Raw genomic sequence first — 15,905 nt, 5'->3', positions numbered from 1 at the left:
GCATGAGAGCAGCATCTGGATTGGCCACAGGGGAGTTCGGGAGCCTGTGCTGCAGTGTTGCGGAGCAGAAGACTGTTGAAGCGGCGGGCAGCTGTTTTTTGTGTTTGTGTTGTTGTCCGTTTGTTGGTTTGTTTGTGTTCATATCCTCCATCCCCTCCCCACTACTCTGCCCTGACACCAGCCACTACTGCTCCCACATGAGATGCGGACTAACCCTTCTTCCTCAGCTTTCAAAAAAAGAAGTCAATATGATCTTAATGAACATATTCCTCACCTCCGTGACCAGACAAGCACACAAACGCAATGTCATGTCCTGATCACTAATGTTACATGACACAAAAACTACCAGAAACCGCCTCTCTATCCTGTACTAACAGACAGCATCATCGGTGACCGACCTACTTGTCACCTACATGATGGTACTAAATATTTTAATTAAGAACCTCCATGGTTTTGTATGTATGTAAATCACTCTGATACCCTAGGATCATTTTTGCTCTACATAAAACCTTCCAATAAATAATAAATAAGAGATTTGTCTAGAATAATAGGATGTTGAGCTGATGCTGAGATTTTAACTATGTTCCTCAGTTCTAAAGCCAACATCTCGGACCGTTACAAGGCTTTAGGTCAGGAAGTGGGTGAAAGCTGAGGTATTCATGTGAAGTAGAGGTGAGTATTATTCATGAAATTGACAGGGCACCTGGCAGGAAAAGGTGAGCTCAGAACAAATTGATTTGGAGCTGTGCAAAAAGAAATTTTACAAGAAGGCATTACTAGCGCTCTATTGCTCTTAAGCTAGGCTTTGCTTATATACCTTCCTTTTATATGCACTTTGTAGGAAGTTGGCTCTGTATGTACTATTTCAAAGTAAGAAATAGTGTGCACAGAGTCCAAGGTTTCCCCTTAGAGGTAAGATAGTGGCAAAAAGAGATAATTCTAATGCTTTATTTTGTGGTACTGTGGTCGAGCAGTAGGCTTATCAGAGGGTAGTGTTAAGCATTTGTTGTACACACACAGGCAATAAATGAGGAACACACACTCAAAGACTTACTCCAGGACAATAGGTTTTTATATAGAAAAATATATTTTCTTAGTTTATTTTAAGCACCAGAGGTTCAAGATTTACAAGTAATACTTCAAATGAAAGGTATTTTATTCAGGTATTCTAGGAACTTTGAATAATCACAATAGCATGTACAGTTTTGACAAACATGGCAATAAGCTATTTTAAAAGTGGACACTGCAAAAATCAACAGTTCCTGGGGGAGGTAAGTAATTGTTAAGTTCACAGGTAAGTAAAACACTTACAGGGTTAAAAGTTGGGTCCAAGGTAGCCCACCGTTGGGGGTTCAAGGCAACCCCAAAGTTACCACACCAGCAGCGCAGGGCTGGTCAGGTGTAGAGGTCAAAGTGGTGCCCAAAACACATAGGCTTCAATGGAAATAGGGGTGCCCCGGTTCCAGTCTGCCAGCAGGTAAGTACCCGCGTCCTCGGAGGGCAGACCAGGGGGGGTTTGTAGGGCACTGGGGGGGACATAAGCAGGCACATAAAGTACACCGTCAGCGGCACAGGGGCGGCCGGGTGCAGAGTGCAAACAGTCGTCGGGTTTCAGATAAGAATCAATGGGGAGACCCGGAGGTCTCTTCAACGATGCAGGCAGGCACGGGGGGGACTCCTCGGGGTAGCCACCACCTGGGCTAGGCAGAGGGTCGCCTGGGGGTCGCTCCTGCACTGGAGTTCGGTTCCTTCAGGTCCTGGGGGCTGCGGGTGCAGTGCTGGTTCTAGGCGTCGGGTTCCTGGTTACAGGCAGTTGCGGTCAGGGGGAGCCTCTGGATTTCCTCTGCAGGTGTCGCAGTGGGGGCTCAAGGGGGTCAACTCTGGCTACTCACGGGCTCGCAGTCGCCGGGGAGTCCTCCCTGTAGTGTAAGTTTTCCGCAGGTCGAGCCGGGGGCGTTGGGTGCAGAGTGGAAAGTCTCACGCTTCCGGCAGGAAACGTGGGTTCTTTAAAGTTGCTTCTTTGTTGCAGTTTCTTGAACAGGACCGCTGTTCTCGGGAGCTTCTTGGTTCTTTAGATGCAGGGCAGTCCTCTGAGGCTTCAGAGGTCGCTGGTCCCTGTTGGATGCGTCACTGGTGCAGTTTTCGTCGAAGTAGGGAGACAGGCCGGTGGGGCTGGGGCCGAATCAGCTGTCGTCTCCGTCTTCACTGCAGGGCTTCAGGTCAACAGTCCTTCTTCTTCTTTAGGTTGCAGGAATCTAGCTTCCTCGGTTCTGCGGGTCCCTAAATACTGAATTTAGGGGTGTGTTTAGGTCTGGGAGGGCAGTAGCCAATGGCTACTGTCCTTGAGGGGGGCTCTACACCATCTTTGTGCCTCCTCCCTGTGGGGAGGGTGGCACATCCCTAATCCTATTGGGGGAATCCTCCTTCTACAAGATGGAGGATTTCTAAAAGTAAGAGTCACCTCAGCTCAGGACACCTTAGGGGCTGACCTGACTGGGGAGTGACTCCTCTTTGTTTTCCTCATTATCTCCTCAGGCCTTGCCGCCAAAAGTGGGGGCAGTGGTCGGAGGGGCGGGCATCTCCACTAGCTGGGATGCCCTGTGGCACTGTAACAAAGGGGGTGAGCCTTTGAGGCTCACCGCCAGGTGTTACAGTTCCTGCAGGGGGAGGTGAGAAGCACCTCCACCCAGTACAGGCTTTGTTCCTGGCCACAGAGTGACAAAGGCACTCTCCCCATGTGGCCAGCAACATGTCTGGTGTGTGGCAGGCTGGCAAAAACTAGTCAGCGCACACTGGAAGTCGGGTATGTTTTCAGGGGGCATCTCTAAGATGCCCTCTGCATGTATTTTACAATAAAGTGCACACTGGCATCAGTGTGCATTTATTGTGCTGAGAAGTTTAATACCAAACTTCCCAGTTTTCAGTGTAGCCATTATGGTGCTGTGGAGTTTGCGTTTGACAGACTCCCAGACCATATACTCTTATGGCTACCCTGCACTTACAATGTCTAAGGTTTTGCTTAGATACTGTAGGGGCATAGTGTTCATGCACATATGCCCTCACCTGTGGTATAGTGCACCCTGCCTGGTGTGAGGTTGGCATGGCACTCTGAGGGGAGTGCCATGTCGACTTAGTCCTTTTCTCCCCACTAGCACACACAAGCTGGCAAGCAGTGTGTATGTGCTGAGTGAGGGGTCCCTGAGGGTGGCATAAGACATGCTGCAGCCCTTAGAGACCGTCCCTGGAATCAGGGCCCTTGGTACCAGGGGTTCCAGTTACAAGGGACTTACCAGAGTGCCAGGGTTGTGCCAATTGTGGAGACAAAGGTACAGTTTCGGGAAAGAACACTGGTGCTGGGGCCTGGTTAGCAGGGTCCCAGCACACTTTCAAATCATAATTTGGCCTCAGCAAAGGCAAAAAGTCAGGGGGTAACCATGCCAAGGAGGCATTTCCTTACACAACCCCCCCCCCCCAAACGAAAGAGGATGAGACTAACCTTTCCCAAGAGAGTCTTCATTTTCTAAGTGGAAGAACCTGGAAAGGCCAGCTGCATTGACGTGGGCAGTCCCAGGTCTGTGTTCCACTATAAAGTCCATTCCCTGTGGGGATATGTACCACTTCAACAGTTTAGGATTTTCACCTTTCATTTGCATTAGCCATCTGAGAGGTCTGTGGTCAGTCAGAACTACAAAGTGAGTACCAAAGAGGTATGGTCTCAGCTTCTTCAGGGACCAGACCACAGCAAAGGCCTCCCTCTCAATGGCACTCCAACGCTGCTCCCTGGGGACTAATCTCCTACTAATGAAAGCAACGAGTTGATCAAGGCCATCATTATTTGTTTTGGACAGAACTGCCCCTATCCCATGTTCAGAGGCATCAGTCTGCACAATGAACTGCTTGGAGTGATCTGGAGCTTTGAGAACTGTTGCTGTGCACATAGCTTGTTTCAGGGTGTCAAAGGCCTGTTGGCATTCTACAGTCCAGTTTACCTTCTTGGGCATTTTCTTAGAGGTAAGTTCTGTGAGGGGTGTCACTATGGATCCATATCCCTTCACAACCCTCCTGTAGTAACCAGTCAAGCCAAGGAATGCCCTGACTTGAGTCTGGGTTTTTAAAGCTACCTAGTCCAGAATAGTCTGGATCTTGGGTTGTAGTGGCTGAACTTGGCCTCCACCTACAAGGTGTCCCAAGTAAACCACAGTACCCTGTCCTATCTGACATTTGGATGCCTTGATAGAGAGGCCTGCTGCTTGCAGGGCCTGCAAAACCTTCTTCAGGTAGACCAGGTGATCCTGCCAGCTGGAGCCAAAGACAGCAATATCATCAAGATAAGCTGCACTAAAGGACTCCAAGCCAGCAAGGACTTGATTCACCAACCTTTGGAAGGTGGCAGGGGCATTCTTTAAGCCAAAGGGCATCACAGTAAACTGATAGTGCCCATCAGGGGTAGAGAATGCTGTCTTCTCTTTTGCTCCTGGTGCCATTTTCTTTTGCCAGTACCCAGCTTTCAAGTCAAAGGTACTCAAGTATTTGGCAGCACCCAATTTATCAATTAACCCATCTGCCCTTGGAATGGGATGGGCATCTGTCTTGGTGACAGAATTAAGTCCTCTGTAGTCCACACAAAACCTCATCTCCCTCTTGCCATCTTTTGTGTGAGATTTGGGGACTAAGACCACTGGGCTAGCCCAGGGACTGTCAGAGTGCTCAATGACTCCCAATTCCAGCATCTTGTGGACTTCCACTTTGATGCTTTCCTTAACTTGGTCAGACTGTCTAAAATGTTTGTTTTTGACAGGCATGCTGTCTCCTGTGTCCACATCATGGGTACACAGGTGTGTCTGACTAGGGGTTAGGGAAAAGAGCTCAGCAAACTGTTGTAGGACTTTCCTACAGTCAGCTTGCTGTTGGCCAGAGAGGGTGTCTGAGTAGATCACTCCATCTACTGAGCCATCTTTAGGGTCAGTGGAGAGGAGATCAGGGAGAGGTTCACTCTCAGCTTCCTGGTCCTCATCTGTAACCATTAACATGTTTACATCTGCCCTGTCATGAAAGAGTTTGAGGCGGTTCACATGGATCACCCTTTTGGGGGTCCTGCTAGTGCCTAGATCTACCAGGTAGGTGACCTGGCTCTTTTTCTCTAGCACTGGGTAAGGGCCACTCCATCTGTCCTGAAGTGCCCTGGGAGCCACAGGCTCCAGAACCCAGACCTTCTGCCCTGGCTGAAACTCAACCATAGCAGCCTTTTGGTCATACCACATCTTCTGGAGTTGTTGGCTGGCCTCAAGGTTTTTACTTGCCTTTTCCATGTACTCTGCCATCCTGGAACGTAGGCCTAGTACATAGTCCACTATATCTTGTTTAGGCTCATGAAGAGGTCTTTCCCAGCCTTCTTTCTCAAGAGCTAATGGTCCCCTTACAGGGTGGCCAAACAGAAGTTCAAAGGCGGGAAAACCCTACTCCCTTTTGAGGCACCTCTCTGTAGGCGAAAAGCAGACATGGCAAGAGGACATCCCATCTCCTTTTGAGCTTTTCAGGGAGCCCCATGATCATGCCCTTCAATGTCTTGTTAAACCTTTCAACAAGACCATTGGTTTGTGGATGGTATGGTGTGGTGAATTTGTAAGTCACCCCACACTCATTCCACATGTGTTTAAGGTATGCTGACATGAAGTTGGTACCTCTGTCAGAAACCACCTCCTTAGGAAATCCCACTCTGGTAAAGATACCAATGAGTGCTTTGGCTACTGCAGGGGCAGTAGTGGACCTAAGGGGAATTGCTTCAGGGTACCCAGTAGCATGATCCACTACTACTAGGATATATTGATTCCCTGAGGCTGTGGGAGGTTCAAGTGGACCACTATGTCCACTCCCACTCTTTCAAAGGGGACCCCCACCACTGGAAGTGGAATGAGGGGGGCCTTTGGATGGCCACCTGTCTTACCACTGGCTTGACAGGTGGCACAGGAGGCACAAAACTCCTTGACTTTCTGGGACATGTTGGGCCAATAGAAATGGTTGACTAACCTCTCCCATGTCTTGGGTTGTCCCAAATGCCCAACAAGTGGAATGTCATGGGCTAAGGTCAGAATGAACTCCCTAAACTCCTGAGGCACTACCACTCTCCTAGTGGCACCAGGTTTGGGATCTCTTGCCTCAGTGTAAAGGAGTCCATCTTCCCAATAGACTCTGTGTGTTCCACTGATTTTTATGTTTGTTTCCTCAGCAGCTTGCTGCCTAAGGCCTTCAAGAGAGGGACAGGTTACTTGCCCCTTACACAGCTATTCCCTTGTGGGTCCCCCTGGGCCTAAGAGTTCAACCTGATAAGGTTCCAACTCCATAGCCACAGTTCCCTCAGAGGGCAGAACCTCTTCCTGGGAAGAGAGTTTCTTTTTCTTTTGCTGTGTTGAAGCTGGTTCCCCAGTCTTCTTTCCTTTTCTCTTGGAGGGTTGGGACCCTCTTCCAGGCTCCAACACCTCTTTTTCACCCTGAGCCTTGCACTGTGCCCTTGTCTTGACACACACCAGTTCAGGTATACCCAGCATGGCTGCATGGGTTTTGAGTTCCACCTCAGCCCAAGCTGAGGACTCCAGGTCATTTCCAAGCAAACAGTCTACTGGGATAGCAGAGGAGACTACCACCTGTTTCAGGCCAGTGACCCCTCCCCATTCTAAAGTTACCATAGCCATGGGATGTACTTTAATCTGATTGTCAGCGTTGGTGACTGGATACGTTTGTCCAGTCAGGTATTGTCCTGGGGAAACCAGTTTGTCTGTCACCATTGTGACACTGGCACTGTATCCCTCAGGGCTTCTACACTAGTCCCAATAATAAAGAGTTGCTGCCTGTATTTTGGAATATTAGGGGGCCAGGCAGCTAGTGTGGCTAAGTCCACTAATGTAGCTTCAGCGTGGACCCTGTTTTGCTCTGGGCACACTGTTGATCCCACCTGGAGACTCGCTATTCCAGTGCTAACTGGAGTTGTAGTAGAAGTGGAACCTTTCTTGGGACAGGCCTTGTCTCCAGTTTGGTGTCCCTGCAGATTACAGCTACGACACCAGGCCTTTTTGGGATCAAAGCTTTTACCCTTGTATCCAAATGTGGATTGTGAAGAGGCTTTGGACCCTCTCTCCTGAGCAGGTTTTTGGGGCCCTGTAGAAGACTCTTTACTTTTACCCTTGGATGTTTCAACACTCTTCCCCTGGGGAGTCTTTGTGACCCCTTTCATTTGGTCACCCCCTGTGGAAGTCTTGGTCACCCTAGTCTTGACCCAATGGTCTGCCTTCTTTCCCAGTTCTTGGGGAGAAATTGGACCTAGGTCTACCAGATGCTGATGCAGTTTATCATTGAAACAATTAGTTAAAAGGTGTTCTTTCATAAACAGATTGTACAGCCCATCATAATCATTTACACCACTGCCATTAATCCAACAATCCAGTGTTTTGACTGAGAAGTCAACAAAATCAACCCAGGTCTGGCTGGAGGATTTTTGAGCCCCACTGAACCTAAACCTGTACTCCTCAGTTGAGAATCCAAAGCCCTCAATCAGGGTAGCCTTCATGAGGTCATAGGATTCTGCATCTTTTCCAGAGAGTGTGAGGAGTCTATCCCTACACTTTCCAGTGAACATTTCCCAAAGGAGAGCTCCCCAGTGAGATCTGTTGACTTTTCTGGTTGCACAAGCCCTCTCAAAAGCTGTGATCCATTTGGTGATATCATCACCATCTTCACATTTTGTTACATTCCCTTTGGGGATTTTTAGCATGTCAGTATTCTCTCTGACCCTATTTAAGTTGCTGCCACCATTGATGGGAGCTAAACCAATCTCTTGTCTTTCCCTTTCTATGGCTAGGAGCTGTCTCTCCAAAGCCAATCTTTTGGCCATCCTGGCTAACAGAAGGTCATCTTCATGGAGGCTGCCCTCAATGCTTCCCGGGCTGTTGGACTCCCCTGTGGGAGAAGCAGCATCTCTGACTATCACTTGTGGAGTCAGGTTTGGAGGAACCCTGGTCTACATAACTAGGAGTGGGGGTGGGAAATTATCCTCCACATCTCTAGCTTCCCCCTCTGTAAGTTTATCTTCAGAGGGATTGTCTCTAGCAAACTCTGCCAAGAGCTCCTGGAGCTGTACTTTGGTAGGGTTTGATCCAGTTTTTATCTTTTTGATTTTGCAGAGAGTCCTTAACTCTGACATCCTAAGATGCAGGTAAGGGGTGAGGCTGAGCTCCACCACCATCTCTTCTGCAGTAGACATTATTTCTCTAAAAGTTGGGATACTTTTTAAGAATCTAAAACTATCTCTAGAACTTAATCCAAACTTTTACAAAACTTTTAAACTCTAAAAGAAATGCTAACAGGGACTAACACAAGGCCCTAGCAAGACTTTTCAGAATTTAGAAAAATAGCTCAAATTTCAAAAATCTGTTTCTAATGACAATTTTGGGAATTTAGTCATGTGATCAGGTATTGGCTGAGTAGTCCAGCAAATGCAAAGTCTTGTACCCCACCGCTGATCCACCAATGTAGGAAGTTGGCTCTGTATGTACTATTTCAAAGTAAGAAATAGTGTGCATAGAGTTCAAGGGTTCCCCTTAGAGGTAAGATAGTGGCAAAAAGAGATAATTCTAATGCTCTATTTTGTGGTAGTGTGGTCGAGCAGTAGGCTTATCAGAGGGTAGTGTTAAGCATTTGTTGTACACACACAGGCAATAAATGAGGAACACACACTCAAAGACTTACTCCAGGCCAATAGGTTTTTATATAGAATTTTTTTTTCTTAGTTTATTTTAAGAACCACGGGTTCAAGATTTACAAGTAATACTTCAAATGTAAGGTACTTCACTCAGGTATTCTAGGAACTTTGAATAATCACAATAGCATGTACAGTTTTGACAAAAATAGCAATAAGCTATTTTAAAAGTGGACACAGTGCAAAAATCAACCGTTCCTGGGGGAGGTAGGTAATTGTTAAGTTCACAGGTAAGTAAAACACTTACAGGGTTCAAAGTTGGGTCCAAGGTAGCCCACCGTTGGGGGTTCACGGCAACTCCAAAGTTACCACACCAGCTGCTCAGGGCCGGTCAGGTGCAGAGGTCAAAGTGGTGCCCAAAACACATAGGCTTCAATGGAAATAGGGGTGCTCCGGTTCCAGTGTGCCAGCAGGTAAGTACCCGCGTCCTCGGAGGGCAGACCAGGGGGGTTTTGTAGGGCACCGGGGGGGACATAAGCAGGCACAGAAAGTACACTGTCAGCGGCACAGGGGCGGCCGGGTGCAGAGTGCAAACAGGCGTCGGGTTTCAGATAGGAATCAATGGGAGACCTGGGGGTCCCTTCAACGATGCAGTCAGGCATGGGGGGTTCCTCGGATAGCCACAACCTGGGCTAGGCAGAGGGTCGCCTGGGGGTCGCTCCTGCACTGGAGTTCGGTTCCTTCAGGTCCTGGAGGCTGCGGGTGTAGTGCTGGTTCTAGGCATCGGGTTCCTGGTTACAGGCAGTCGCGGTCAGGGGTAACCTCTGGATTTCCTCTGCAGGCGTAGCAGTGGGGCCTCAGGGGGGGTCAACTCTGGCTACTCACGGGCTTGCGGTCGCCGGGGAGTCCTCCCTGTAGTGTTAGTTTTCTGCAGGTCGAGCCGGGGGCGTTGGGTGCAGAGTGGAAAGTCTCACACTTCCGGCGGGAAACGTGGGGTCTTTAAAGTTGCTTCTTTGTTGCAGAAAGTTGCAGTTTCTTGAACAGGGCCACTGTTCTCGGGAGCTTATTGGTCCTTTAGATGCAGGGCAGGCCTCTGAGGCTTCAGAGGTCGCTGGTCCCTGTTGGGTGCAATGCTGGTGCAGTTTTTGTCGAAGTAGGGAGACTGGCCTGGTGGGGCCGGGGCCAAATCAGTTGTCTCAGTCTTCACTGCAGGGCTTCAGGTCAGCAGTCCTTCTTCTTCTTTAGGTTGCAGGAATCTCTCTTCCCTGGTTCTGGGGGCCCCTAATTACTGAATTTAGGGGTGTGTTTAGGTCTGGGAGGGCAGTAGCCAGTGGCTACTGTCCTTGAGGGTGGCTACACCCTCTTTGTGCCTCCTCCCTGTGGGGAGGGGGGCACATCCCTAATACTTTTGGGGGAATCCTCCTTCTACAAGATGGAGGATTTCTAAAAGTAAGTCACCTCAGCTCAGGACACCTTAGGGGCTGACCTGACTGGGGAGTGACTCCTCTTTGTTTTCCTCATTATCTCCTCAGGCCTTGCCGCCAAAAGTGGGGGCAGTGGCCGGAGGGGCGGGCATCTCCACTAGCTGGGATGCCCTGTGGCGCTGTAACAAAGGGGGTGAGCCTTTGAGGCTCACCGCCAGGTGTTACAGTTCCTGCAGGGGGAGGTGAGAAGCACCTCCACCCAGTACAGGCTTTGTTCCTGGCCACAGAGTGACACAGGCACTCTCCCCATGTGGCCAGCAACATGTCTGGTGTGTGGCAGACTGGCAAAAACTAGTCAGCCCACACTGGAAGTTGTGTATATTTTCAGGGGGCATCTCTAAAATGCCCTCTGGGTGTATTTTACAATAAAGTGCACACTGGCATCATTGTGCTTTAATTGTGCTGAGAAGTTTGATACCAAACTTCCCAGTTTTCAGTGTAGCCATTATGGTGCTGTGGAGTTCGTGTTTGACAGACTCCCAGACCATATACTCTTATGGCTAACCTGCACTTACAATGTCTAAGGTTTTGCTTAGACACTGTAGGGGCATAGTGCTCATGCACATATGCCCTCACCTGTGGTATAGTGCACCCTGCCTTAGGGCTATAAGGCCTGCTAGAGAGGTGACTTACCTATGCCACAGGCAGTGTGAGGTTGGCATGGCACTATGAGGGGAGTGCCATGTCAACTTAGTCCTTTTCTCCCCACCAGCACACACAAGCTGGCAAGCAGTGTGTATGTGCTGAGTGAGGGGTCCCCAGGGTGGCATAAGACATGCTGCAGCCCTTAGAAACCTTCCCTGGCTTCAGGGGCCTTGGGCCCTTGGTACCAGGGATACCAGTTACAAGGGACTTACCAGAGTGCCAGGGTTGTGCCAATTGTGGAGGCAAAGGTACAGTTTAGGGAAAGAACATTGGTGCTGGGGGCTGGTTAGCAGGGTTCCAGCACCCTTTCAAATCATAACTTGGCATCAGCAAAGGCAAAAAGTCAGAGGGTAACCATGCCAAGGAGGCATTTCCTTACACACTTGTTCTAAAGTTTCAACAACATTTTAGTTGTCTTTGATTTGATTGTTTTGGAACTGCCTACTCAAATTAGCCCTAACCCGCTGACAAATGCTGTAGCAATAACAAAGATTATTGTATGAATAGCAAACACTGATTTCTCTGTACTAAGATGGGTGTGGAATTTAATAAAATAACTACTTGTCTATGGGATACGTTTCTACACAAATCTACTTGTTCTGAAAAAAATCTACTTCTCCCATTTGGTGCCATATAGAGCGGCGATAAATTATGGCAGCAGTCTCATTATATAAGAGCTCTGATAATAACCTATCCAGTTATGCCAGTGCTAATACTATATTCAGACTTACATACTAGCAGTCTGCCTATTTTGTCACCTTTCCTCAGATCTACCTGCTGTGGGTGGCAGTATGCAAAGGTTCCAGGTTTGGAATGCCCTTTTGAGTCTGTGCAAAACTACTGACTTGAATATTTTAAGAATTTACTCCAGCTTTTCTATAATTTTTTCAAATAGTGATAAAGGTTGGAAGTTTACTTCTGACAAAGGCAGAAGTAAAACTTCTATCAGGGTTAGAAAAAAGTGGTTGAAAGGAAAGTGAACTTGTGACCACTCAACAGATTTTCACATGAAGAAATCTACACATGCATATTTGCTCGTGCTAAAATAAAGTTCACAGATATTTTCTAGTAGTATGATTTCCTGGTCTACCCTAATAATAAAGGCTTTGCATTAATGAACCATAATTACAAGTTTGAACAGCATTAACATATGGGTACAAATATTACCTCAACTGTAGACAATTCCCTTCCCTGCTCCATATTGTGGTACTGTAAATTGACAGCCAAAGTGTGTGTGCTGCAGGGTGGTTGGTCCCATTTGTCCCAAGGACGAAAGCTTGTTGTCCTTGACCCCAAACAATATGTCCTGGGCATCGGGCTATAGGAATACCACACTCCTGCAAGGACTGGTGTCCTAGTAATACCCACCTGAGGCATACCAGCATTCAATTGTATGCCTCCACCAATGAGGGGTACCATGGACCAGCACTCTATAGCAAAGTCCCAATAACCAGGACAGGCATTTTTGTAATTATAAACTATATCTTTATGTTAAGGGCCATAAATGTAATTGTTTCTGAGGCACGCTGCATTTTTTGCATGTGTAGGGTACTCTGTACAGGGCAATTGTTTTAAGAATGGTTACTTTCTCAGCCTATAAATAGTCCAGATGTACTGTGCCTCAAATTTCAGTAAAATAGAAACTATTCCTTTTGTGTTTCAGAAAAAAAACGCTCTAAGGGATTAGAGGTGTTTACACCCCCAGTGCTAGAAGAACCTGAGCCTCCCAGCAATGGCATCCTAAGTGGAGAGGAAATCCAGGCTTTGGCTATTCGAGTTGAGGATCTGGAGAAAGTAAGTGGTTTCGGGCCTTGGTCTTGAGTGATGAACTTTTACTTTCTGATTAAGACTAGCTGTTGTATTTATTTTCCTTGTGTATATTATCTGGCTTTTTCATAACTATGTGAATCCATGAGGATTTAGGTCTTTCAGCGACTTTTATTGGTTTTATTTCCTCACTGCTTTGTCTTTGTTCCCAATAGTGTCCATGGGCAGGCACCTTACCCATGAACACAGAAGTATCTGGGTTCCAATTGTCCTTATACCGTATAAAGTCTTCCAAATAGGGCGGCTTGCCGTTTCAAAGTGTCTTGCTGGCTGACAGCATGTTTTGTTGCTGCGGGGATTTTAGGGGGTTTGGGGAGCCCACCCATTCATTGGCATCATTGCTACTCTTCTGTGATGCTTCATAATTGGCCATCGCTTGCCAGGCATCACTTCCCTTTCTTTCTGTGGAGCATGGACCAAGCACAGGTTAAGTCAGCTGAATTAGCATCCGTCCACTACTCGCGATGTGATTGAGGTATTATTTTGTCTCCCCCAAACCCTTCTCTGTGCTGCTATGTCACTGTCCCTCTCCCCGTTCTTCGTGCTGCTTTTTCTCTTCCACCCCCATCCCTATGTCTGATAGAGTTGTCATAGAGCTCCCGTATTTTCAACTGTTTGTAAATGGCTTTTAACATTTGTAGCTCCACAATACTGTCATCATCTGGCTCTGTCTCCTTTATCCTCAACCTATTTGATATATCTTGCTCCCTTACACTCTAGTCCCTCCCGGACTAAAACCCATTTGTTTGTTAAGAAACCAGTTCTTGCAGAAGTGTTGTGCATGATAACAAGCTCCTGCATTGATTAAAGGCTTCAGATAATTACATAGATCATCGGTGGACATAATTAGTAGCATATTGTGCTGTATTTCCATTTATATAGCACAAGGCTTTGAAGCACTATAGAGGAATTCTGTGGCAACTTTCCATACCACACAATGTCACACGCCACACAATGTCACTCCTCTCCCTGCCACACAGTGCCACTCCACTTCACACAGTGCTATTCCACTCTGCACATTGCCACTAAACTCCACCTCATACAATGCAACTCCACACAGTGCCACTCCATTTCACACCACACAATGCCACTCCATTTCACGCCACACAATGCCACTCCATTCCATGCCACACAGTGCCAGTCCACTCCATGCCACACAGTGTCAATCCACCCCATTCAACGTAACCTCATACCACACAGTGCCTCTTCACTTCATGCAACTGCACACAATGCTACTCCACTCCATCCATGTACACAATGTCACACCAGTCCAATTCACTCCACATATTGCCACACTACACACTGCCACTCTATTTCACATCACATAGTGCCACACCACTTCATGCCACACAATATGCTACTCCAAACCACGTCACACAATGCCACTCTACCCCAGTCCACGCTATACAATACCACTTCACTTCAATCCACACCATATAGTACCTCTTCACTCAGTGCCCCTCCATGTGACAAAGTGCTTTTCCACTCTCTGCCATACAATGCCAATCCCCTCAAAGCCACACAGTGCCACTCCAGGCCACACAATGCACTCGCTCCATGCCACATAATGCCACTCCACGTCATGCCACTCCATGCCTCACAATGCCATGCCACACAACGCCATTCCGCTCTATGCCACTCCACTCCACGCCACTCCACTCAATGCTACTATACTCTTAACAATGCCCCTCCACACCACACAAGGCCACTCCACTCCGTGGCATTCCACTCCACTGCATTCTATAGCATTCCACTCTTCTCAATGCCACTCCACTCCACATATTTCCACTCATCTCCACACAATTTCAATCTACTCTGCACAAAGCCACTCTACTCCACAAAATACTACTCCATTCTTCTCAATGCCAATCCACTCTCCTCAATGCAACACCACTCCACACAATGCTACTCCATTTCCACTGCACTCCATGATGCACAGTGCCACCCTACTCCATGCCATGCAACATAATACCACACCACTCAAAGCAATGCCACTCCACACCAAGCAATGCTACATCACTCAATACTACTCCACTCCATGCCTCTCTATACCACACAGTGCCACTCTACCCCTTGCCAATCAATGCCACTTCACACCACACCCTCACACTCACACTCTACTCCATACCACACAGCCCCTCTCCACTCCACACAGCGCCACTCCACTGGACACACAGCCCCTCCACTCTACTCAATAACTAACACTTCACGCCACACAGAGCCACTCCACTCCACTCCAAGCCACACATTGACACTTCACTCTACGCCTCACAACACCAGCCCTTGCAACACAAAGCCACTCCACACAACACAGTGCCACTTCACTCCTCGCCACACAATGGCTGTCCATGCCACACAACGCTACCCCAGGCCTCAAAATGCCTCTCCACTCCACACAATGCCACTTCACTCCACACAGTGTCACTGCATGCCACATAATGCCACTCCATGCCACATAATGCCACTCCTCTCCACTAAATGCCACTTCATTCAACTCCACTCCACTCATTGCTACTCCACTCAATTTAATTGTATTTATGTAGCACTTAGTACCCCAGTGAGGTGCTGAAGCGCTTTTTGGCATGCCACTATACACCACTCTACTCCGTGCCACTCCACACAATGACCTCCATGCCATACAATACCACTCAACTCTATACCACTCTACTCAGTGCCACTCCACTCGACAGCAAACATTGCCACCCCACACCACACAATGTCACTCTACTCCACACCATGCCACTTCACACCACAAAATGTCACTCCACTCCATGCCCCACAGTGCAACTCCAGCGGGTGCCACTCCACAGCACACAGTTCCACTCCACACAAATCCCCTCCACTCCATGCCATACAATGCCACTCTACATTGTGCCAGTCCATGCAACACAATTCCACTCTACACCACACTGTGCCGCTCCACACCAGGCCACTTCACTCCACTACAGCAAAGTCACTAGATCTCACATAAGTGAAACCTTTTGGCTTTGCCAGTTCTTGGTTGTGTAGCCATGCTAGCCGACCATGACACTCTTTATTAGAAGCACGGATGCGTGTGCATCAACACAATGCCGAAGACAAACCATGGTATGCCCATCAGACCCTAGACTATACCCAGCATGAGTACCCCAGCCGTCCGTCCCAGATTGCCCTTCACCAAGGAGCTACTGTACAGAAATCCTCCACTCTTTTAATCATTATGATAAGATCTCATCATAATTTTCTCAAAGCATACATACTGTTAGGGCCATACTCCGGAG

At 48.0% G+C, this 15,905-nt stretch overlaps 1 protein-coding gene across 4 annotated transcripts in view; it reads left to right on the top strand.

Moving 5' to 3' along the window:
* Positions 1-15,905, top strand: part of MYCBPAP (MYCBP associated protein) — a 670,648-nt gene that overhangs the window by 14,266 nt on the left and 640,477 nt on the right. For all 4 annotated transcript variants that reach the window (XM_069200066.1, XM_069200065.1, XM_069200063.1 and 1 more), the window contains exon 2: positions 12,482-12,612. In XM_069200066.1, coding sequence (XP_069056167.1) covers positions 12,482-12,612 — 131 coding nt within the window. The remainder of the gene's footprint in view (positions 1-12,481; positions 12,613-15,905) is intronic.

Source organism: Pleurodeles waltl, chromosome 7 (assembly GCF_031143425.1).
Source record: "Pleurodeles waltl isolate 20211129_DDA chromosome 7, aPleWal1.hap1.20221129, whole genome shotgun sequence".
In the NCBI taxonomy this organism is placed as follows: domain Eukaryota; kingdom Metazoa; phylum Chordata; class Amphibia; order Caudata; family Salamandridae; genus Pleurodeles; species Pleurodeles waltl.
This window is presented reverse-complemented; position numbering and strand designations above follow the sequence as displayed.